This window comes from Helianthus annuus, chromosome 1, assembly GCF_002127325.2.
Source record: "Helianthus annuus cultivar XRQ/B chromosome 1, HanXRQr2.0-SUNRISE, whole genome shotgun sequence".
Taxonomy (NCBI): domain Eukaryota; kingdom Viridiplantae; phylum Streptophyta; class Magnoliopsida; order Asterales; family Asteraceae; genus Helianthus; species Helianthus annuus.
The window spans coordinates 128,082,474-128,091,578 of NC_035433.2; the positions used below are offsets into that span (position 1 = coordinate 128,082,474).

Consider the following 9,105-nt stretch of genomic DNA (forward strand, 5'->3'; position numbering starts at 1 on the left):
TTTGGTTTATATATTGTTATATGATGGATGTATAGTGTTATATATTGTTATATAGTGTTATATAGTGTTATATAGTGTTACATAGTGTTATATAGTGTTATATAGTGTTACATAGTGTTATATGGTATTATATGGTGTTATATAATATTATACAGTGTTATATGATGGACGTATAGTGTTATATGATGGATGTATAGTGTTATACATTTCTTGTAGTATTTACATATCTCAGTATTTTTAGAATTTAGGATCGATAGAATTTAGCAGTTAAATTTGAATCGCTAGAATTTAGGAGTGAATCACTAGAATTTAGGAGAGGTTACCTAATTTGAAACATATACAAAGACACAATTACCCCTACAATTTTCAAATCAATCCATATAATTAAAACACAATTTATAATTTGGTCCCTACTGATCTCAACCATTAGATCAAAAATCTAATGGTTTAAAACACTTCTTACGCTTCTCACACTTTAGACACTTTTTACACTATCCCTACTCTGTTAACACAATTAGGTGGATAAAAATTAATCATACAATTACATATAACAATTACTCCCCCTCTTCCTCTGTTTTTTCTCTCTGAAAAAACCTTCTCTATACTCGGGAATTCCACCGAGCGATAGACACGAGAATTTGAACGGTATCAATTTTGATTCATTACGTTACCATCACCTGACGTAACAATCAAGTAATAAAACTCAAACATATAAAGTTGTGATATGCTTAAAATGATATCAACACATTTTCTACACCAATCTAAAACAATAAGACGAATAATAATGGTAATGGCTACTGAGTGAAAACTAAGTGACAGGTAGGCATTGCGGCTATCACTTACTAACCGATAAACTATTTGTAATGGTAATGATTAATAAGTGAAAAAAAGGAGTACGGTGTGTCATTATTTGGTTGGCGAAAAAAGGAACCCATCTCCCATGCTTTAACTCTAGTTAGTGTCATGGTTTTAAGAATTGCTAAGCGATAGTCAGTCAGTGGGATACCGACTATCAATTAATCGGAATTACTCATGATTAATTAGATTGAGATTTTATATGTAATTTTTAGTTTTACACATACAACGTACGTACGTACGTACGTACGTACATACATACATACATACATACATACATACATACATACATACATACATACATACATACATACATACATACATACATACATACATACATACATACATACATACATACATACATACATACATACATACATACATACATACATACATACATACATACCTACGTACGTACGTACGTACGTACATACATACATACATTTTTAAATGTAATTTTTAAGTGTACACGTTTTAACCATTCATCTATCCATTTTTTTATGCCAGATTGATCACTGCAATTTACAGGTTTTGACCAAATTTTGATCAGGATCTGACTGGAATCTCACTGAAATCGCTATTTCCGGCCGGTGAGAGCCGACTAAGGCCGACTAGCGATTAATTCACCGATTATCTATAAATTAATTAGTGTCCGACTAACTAGTCGCTTATCAATCCCAATATTCCAACACTGTTTACTACCCCAACGCCCCCGACACCACCTCATTAACGCCACGTAATGGTGTTCCCAATAGTTATTTGGTGATGTGGCTAGTGGGCGACGCCCATTACACATGGTCTAAGAATCTATCATGGTAATCGATATCAATTTCGGTTAATCATTGTACTGATGCGATACCAATATTGCCTACAATACAAAAAGAATAGAACTCAGTTTCCAACAAAATTATAGCTGGTATGTCAAAAAAGATATAAAAAAATAAACACCTGCGTATTTATTCAGTTTTATCATAAAAATAAATGAACGGAAATTATTCTAGAAAACTAAACTCCTGTTTATAATTATTTTCTTAGGGTTAGAATCGTATACAAATTCTCCTAAAAATAAGAAATCATAAGAAATGAATCAAACAAACTCCGATTGACCTTATTTAATCGGCATTTGAACCGTCTTATCGAACTCTACGATGTAATATTTTAGGTTTTTGTTTTTAGATGTTTAGCTTGTAGATTTTAGACTTTTTTGTTTACATAATTGTGTCTTTTTATTTAGGGTTATTAGATTTCATCACCCCTAACTATTGGCTATTGACCGCTGCCACCCCCAACTATCACTTTGACGCCCGTCACCCTCAACTTAACACTTAATATGTTATGTCACCAAGCCGTTAACTGAACACTAACTTTTGATCCTGTTACTGCACTTTTTGGGGTGTAATAGGGATCTTGGGAAGGTTTTACGGATCTTAGGACACCCCTAAAAGTATAGTAACATGATCAAAAGTTAGTGATCTGGTGACAGAACACACTAAGTGTTAAGTTGGAGGCGACAGGCGTCAAAGTGATAGTTGGGGGTGGCAGCGGCCAATGGTCAATAGTTAAGGATGATAAAATCCAATAACCCTTTTATTTATCTTTATCATTGTGTTTTTCTATATTTGCGTCGTTGTGTTATTTTTATGAGTCATTATGTCTTTTTTCTTTAATATATTTTTCGGCATTGTGTTATATTTTGCGATCTGTTATAACCTTGTACGCTTTTTATTTTTAGAAAACTTTATAGAATAACTTTACCTATTTTCTTAATCTCAAATTTTAGAAAACTAAATTCAAGATAAATATTTTCTTAATCTCAAGATAAATATTGAAAATTTATAATTTAACATTCTGAAAAAGTTATTCACATTAAGAAAAGAGTAAATTATGTTTTTGGCCCCTGTGTTATATCACTTTTACTATATTACCCCAAAATAAGAATTTTTAACATATCTGCCCCCATGGTCTCTGTAATTAACCATTTTGGCCCCCATGGTCTCTATAACTAACCATTTTGGCCCCCATTAGAGGCCAAAATGGTTAGTTATAGAGACCATAGGGACAGATATGTTAAAAAAGTCTTATTTTGGGCTAATATAGTAAAAGTGTTACAACCATAGAGGCCAAAAACGTAATTTACTCTTAAGAAAATAGTGAATCCAAATTTTAACACTACCTTTAACTTGTATCATCAAATCATATATTCATATAGTGGTATCAGGCTTTATCCTGAGCCCATTCGAGTTTTTATTTCACCGTGTGTTACGCCAGAGAGTTCCGCTTTTGTGGTGACACAACGATTGTTAAGTGACAGTTGGCGGTATGGTTTTCCGGGAAAATGCCTAAGCCAAACTCTAAAGCTAGTGTGGACCCGATTAAGACAACATAGTCTGACCAGAAAAAAAAAACGAAGGTTTTCAATATGAAGAACGCGGTAACCTAATACAAGAAAGTCGCGTTCTAAAAAAAATCATATATTCATACAACCTGGGTACATAACATATACATACACACTACATACAAAAAATCACCCCCTTTCTCTCTCTCTTCCTCTCTCTCTCTAAAACACCTTCTCTATATATGTGGGTTTCGGCCCCCATCTTTGCCTCTTTCGCCTCTGAATTCTCAACAAAAATCGTACTCAATTCCAACAAATCCATCGCAAAAACTCTCACACTTCGAACACAAATTAACCCAAACTCTCAATTCTAGAGAGAGAAACTCTTCCTGTTCCTGTATCCGATTACAACCTCTTTACTCCCTTCAATCCCCACCAATGCCCACTTTGTAGGTAAATTATTCAATCGGAACATCCAATTTCATTCCAATTCATCGTCACTCTCGTAAAAATCCCATTTTTATTGCTTGATTCGAGCTGTAAAGCGCTTTTGGAAAGCGATTGTTATTGGGGTTTTTTTGGGGTTTGATCTTTTAATCACTTTATTCGATTGGATATTTCAAACTTTGCTATTTGAGCTTTATTTAGTGATTTTGGATTTAGGGTTTTTTTTTTTCGTTTTTAGGTCCGATCGGTTAGTTCAAGGGTTACATTTGAGTTTTTGGAGAATTAGGGTTTCGAATTTTGATCAAGATTTGTGATTGGGGATTAGGGATTTGGGATTTGCGATTTTAACTTGAGGGTTACATTTGAGTTTAAGAAATTAATAATCTTTATTGGGTAGTGATCATAATTCATACTTTATAAGTGGATGTTTTGATTTAAAAGTTTTAAGTGTGGATTACAGTTACTGTTCGAGGTGATTCGAAGAGTGTTTGAATGTTGAAATGAGTGGAAGGATATGATTAATGGAGATGAATATAGTTGGTGGTTTGTTTACATGTTGGGACTGTTGATTTTAGAAGTGGTTGAAAAGGTTTTGTTTATTGGTGTTTGTTATAGTTGTTGTTTGTGCAGTTTGCGCAATGTCTCGGTGCTTTCCGTTTCCGCCACCGGGATATGAAAAGAAACCGTTAGTTGATGATCCGGACTTGCTGAAGAAGGTAACTCGAGCACTGTTGTTATTGTGTGTTTTTTAAAGAATCCGATACCCTTTGTAAAATGTTTTTGTTGTGTTAGTTTTGGTAATAGTTGGAGAAAGAATCATGCATCATAGTATTTTGGGGCATTTAATTAATTATGTTGCAATGTGTGTTTGTGTTGATGATGCGTTTTCGTCGTTTGTAAGTTGGTTAGTGGTGATTATAGTAGATAACTAGACATGACCTAGTTATTTCGGGAAACCGGTTTTCGCATGTTGTTTTTATGTGATTAATATGTGTGTATACCGGACGTATAGAAGCTATACTATAATAGGGTTTCATACATGTTACTACGGTGTTCCTGTATGGTAAGTGTGACTTCACTTTACTTACGTAAATGCACCTTGAAATCACGGTTGACATAAAGAAGAATTTTGACATGTGTTTTAAGTTGTTAATGAAAAAGTTTATTGCTCGTAACTACTTTTGAAGTTATTGATGGTGATGTCGTTATTGACACTTTAGAGTGGCATTTTGAGAACATGTTCTTGTTAAGATGTCGTTGTATTATAGTATCTGATATTGATGGCATCATCATTTTAGGAAAGTGGTTTGACTTTTTAACAAAGACACCTCACTTGATATAATGACGAGACGTCTGTAAAGATGAAAACATTTATCTCTTTCAACAGTTTTTCTCAAATCTACAACAAAACTTCTCAATGATAACTATGTTGATACCTATGTGCATACTTATATAGCCTCCATGTTTTGACTGGTGCATATTGACATGCATAATTCAACTATGAGTTAATTTTCCAAAATGCGCTTATATATTATTATATTACTATATTAACAAAGGCAGACTGAATTAGGAATCTAGGGAGGTCAACGATGACTGATCTTATGGACTTACGGAGTTACGGGTGATCAGGATGTCTATTTTGTACAAATTTATTTTCGTATTTGGACTTTGTTCGTCTTTAATTAACGCATTCTTATCTGTGATTGTCTTATTAGTTATATTCCTATTCCATCTACTAGAAGATGCATGTTTCATATATATATATATTTGGTACTGCTTAATATGAATCATGGATTTGTCTGTTTTTCATTATAGCACAATGGGTCATCATGACATCATCTTTATTTAACATCGACTTGTTTTAAATGCATGAAAGTTCGATAACTGCACACAATAATACCGTGAAGTTTTCTTTATTGGGACATGATACAAATGAAATAACCTAAGTAATCAATATATTTTTGGCTTTCGGTTTTATACTTCCTTTGTAGCCGAATATGTTCGACAATGCGTAGTTACCTGCATTTTCTTACTTGTGTCACCATATTTTTCTTTAGGAAAAGCGAAAAGAGAAGAAGCACAAGAAGGACAAAGACAAAAAAGATAGTAAAGAAAAAAGGGAAAAAGATAGAAGCGAAGGGAAGCACAAAGAGAAAAAAGACAAAAAGGATAAACACCGTGACAAGAAGAAAGATAAGGAGAAGAGTAAAACCAGTACCCCCGACGAGAAAAATATACACGGCCAATTTGAGGGGTATAACGGGGAAACACTTTATCATCAGAATGAACAAACTAAAGAGAAAATCGGTTCCATTGATGACAAGAAACCGTCGATACAATATCCCCACCAAAATGGCGTTTTGTTCAGAAACAGGACTGAACAAAACAGGACTAAGGTCGGGGATACTGAAAATCTCAAATTTGTGCAAGAATTGGATAGAAGAATTAGAGACGAAGAAAAGGGAATCGGTAGCCAGCAGTTTGTCGTTGACGGTAGAAAAAATAGTGGTAACAAAGTCGAAACTCAAAAGGCGGATGTGCGGCAAGCGGTCATGGATGCAGCCGGATTTGGCGGCAATGTGGCGGTGAGTAGAATTAATGGTGCAACACTACCTTTAGATAACCGAAGGATTGAGAAAACGAAAGAAAGAGGAGTTGACGGACGGCAATCGGTCATGGATGTGGCGGGATATGGTGGCAATGTAGCGGTTCCGAATAGGGTTAACGGTGCAACACCGCCACCACCACCTTTGGGTGATAGAAGGGTTGAGAAAATGCGAGAAATAGGAAGTGATGATAAGCGGAAAAACAAAGATCGGGATAAACAGAAAATGGAAAAGGAGAAAAAGCCGGAGAAATTAAGGGAAAAAAGCGAGCAGAAAAAAGTCAAGAGGGAGAAAAACAATGATACTATGAAGAGTGATACGGTCGATGGTGCTAATAGTTTGTCTGCGTATACGTTGGAAAATAGTTTTCAAGGCGTTGGTAATGACGGAAACTTAAAGAAACGGAAAGCTATGGAGACAAACGGTGTTTTGCATGGTGAGTTTTCTTTCTTTCGAATTCTTACTAAAATTTATTATCAAGATCTATTATTTAAGAGGTGGCATATTCGACCCATTTATCTATTAATGAGTTGATTTGGGCTATGTTCTATTTATAACGGGTCAAGTGGGTTAGTCCAAAGAATTTAACTGAAAAGGAAACTGTTCAAATGGTTTACTAAAAGAAGTTAGATTATTTATGTGATAATATAGTTTTTGTATCTTTGCACACTAATATAATTTATTAAAAGAGTGAAGTACACGAATGGTCCCTGCGGTTTATTAAAATTTTGGATTTGGTCCCCAGCTTTCCGAAAATACATAGATGGTTCTTGTGGTTTGCAATTTGTAACGCATTTAGTCTCCAACTTTTCCAAAAGTACATGGATGGTCCCTATGGTTTGCACATTGTAACATGTTTAGTCCCTAAGTTGGACATGCTAAAACCTTTAGATTTGTTGGTTGGGGACTAATTGCGTTACAAAGTGTAAACGACGGGACCATCTGTGTACTTTTGGAAAGCTAGGGATCAAATCCAGAATTTTGGTAAACCACAGGGAGTACCATCCGTGTACTTTACTCTTAATAAAATCGGATCGAAAAGTGCTTGTGGGTCGGTCTGACTCGATCCATTTTGACCAAACCAGAAAGATAACATTTTTTTTCCAACTATTTTCTTCAATGTGAAACCCTAAATTTTTTATATGCCCTTATCGTACGATATAGTCTCTAATATGCTGCATCTTGCACCAAGGTTTGAACTTTATGAAAGATCTAATAAGGTCTTAATTGTAGTAACTTTGGCATATTCCGTAATATTTCTTAATTGTATGATGTAATATTACCTGTTTACCACTAGTTGATAAACTCGTATGATTTTTTTTTCCGTTTTATTATGATTTATGAGAAACCTTTGTGCACTCAGATTTGAATTTTATTTCCTCATTATGTGAAACGAACAAGTATAAATCTTCATATCCTGGTAGTTTTTCCTGATTATTGAATCGCGTTACAGAGAATGAACCCAGGCCCAACAAGATGGCCCGGCCCATCAATAATATCTCCCCTGAAAACGGAAGGAAGCTAGACTTTCTCCAAAAACCGGGCACAAGTTTGTTAGACAAGCAAGGGGCATCTCACGGGGCATCATTCAATAACTCTAATGTCGGTAGTAAAGGTGGACCGGGTGGTCAAAGAGTCAACGGCATGATGACTTCTCAGCCAGTCTCATCAATTCCTGCTAAAAAGCCACCAGCTCCTGCTTTTACTCACGTTCCGTCGAAGCCCTCACCGATAAAATCACCGCCTGTAATTACAAACCATGTTGCTTCCCAATCGCCGCCTACCAAGCCGCTACCTAATCACATTGCCGCCCAATCACCCGCCCGCAAGCCGCCACCTTCAATCCCAAATCCGATTGCCGCTCACCAACTGCCACCCCTTTCATCACCACCACCGCCACCACCACCACAACTACCAACTGCAGCTGGCAAACAACAACCAAAACCACCGCCTGCTGTTGTTAACAAGGCGGCACCAGTGCCTGTTCCCAAAAAGAAACCGCCGCACCCAGATACAAAATACCTGACACAAATACTCTCGGTCCCGAAACTAGACCCGTGGTGCGGTCTTGATGACCAAGAATGGCTATTTAGCAGCAAAGCGGGGCCCAGATCTAAGAAAGCACCGATGAATGAGCCAGAGATCCAGGTATGGTCTGAAGCTAAGCACATAGAATCTGTTGATGTTTGTGCTTTGCCATATGTTATTCCGTACTAATCGGTTTTTAATGAGCAAAAAACTATATAATGAATGATGACGTGGGGTCGAGCTCGAGCTCTTAAAGAAGAAGAAAGATATGGAGTCGAGGTTTGAAAAAGGGCTCTGGTGGCTTCTGCAATGTTTATTGATATTTGCTGAAAGCTGAGATGCTCTTTGCTTGCTTGCTGCTAACTTGTGGTGGTTGGTTAGAGATAACTATTACATCCCAAATTTTTGATTTTGTAACATACAGGTGGTAAGTATTTACATGAAATGAAATGAAATGTAAGATAGGAGGCAGGGGTAAAACAGGGATATTGAAAAAAAGAGAGGGTGGTGTGAGTGGAATGAATGAATGAATGAATCCTTTTGACATTGATGATTGGTTTTATGATCTATGACCCCTTGTGATTGGTCTGGACTCTTTTTCCATACATGATTTCCCATTGTTTGGCCCAACACATGATCCAAATCTATTAAAGTTGCTAAATGCTAAAATGGTTTTTTGGGCCTTTTTCTTTAAAAAAAATCTTTTGTTGTATTGTGTGTTACAATGTGTTGTGTTTTTAATGTTTGAAGATGTAAGGGGATTGCGCAAATAGCGGGTTTCTCTTGTTTTTAGTCGGGTTGGGTATGAAGCAGGGGCGTACGCCCCCACCCCCA

At 36.0% G+C, this 9,105-nt stretch overlaps 1 protein-coding gene across 4 annotated transcripts; it reads left to right on the top strand.

Annotated features, from left to right (window-relative positions):
• The first annotated feature begins 3,371 nt into the window (after positions 1-3,371).
• Positions 3,372-8,863, top strand: LOC110877346 (glutamic acid-rich protein). Of its 4 annotated transcripts, none has more exons than XM_035974649.1 (4): positions 3,372-3,643; positions 3,876-4,353; positions 5,695-6,679; positions 7,697-8,863. In XM_035974649.1, exons 2-4 carry the CDS (start codon positions 4,276-4,278, stop codon positions 8,458-8,460), a joined length of 1,827 nt encoding a protein of 608 aa, XP_035830542.1. In that variant the 5' UTR covers positions 3,372-3,643; positions 3,876-4,275; the 3' UTR covers positions 8,461-8,863. The 4 variants fall into 4 exon arrangements, with proteins under 4 accessions (XP_035830542.1, XP_035830543.1, XP_035830548.1 ...); XM_035974650.1 differs by having other exon boundaries at positions 4,098-4,353; XM_035974655.1 differs by having other exon boundaries at positions 4,253-4,353.
• The last annotated feature ends 242 nt before the right edge of the window (positions 8,864-9,105 follow it).

Excerpts from the sequence above, each read along its gene's own strand:
- LOC110877346 (XM_035974649.1), top strand. The coding sequence starts at position 4,276 with ATGTCTCGGTGCTTTCCGTTTCCGCCACCGGGATATGAAAAGAAACCG. Across the intron at positions 4,354-5,694 it reads ATCCGGACTTGCTGAAGAAG|GAAAAGCGAAAAGAGAAGAA; the intron begins GTAACTCGAGCA and ends ATTTTTCTTTAG. Across the intron at positions 6,680-7,696 it reads GACAAACGGTGTTTTGCATG|AGAATGAACCCAGGCCCAAC; the intron begins GTGAGTTTTCTT and ends ATCGCGTTACAG.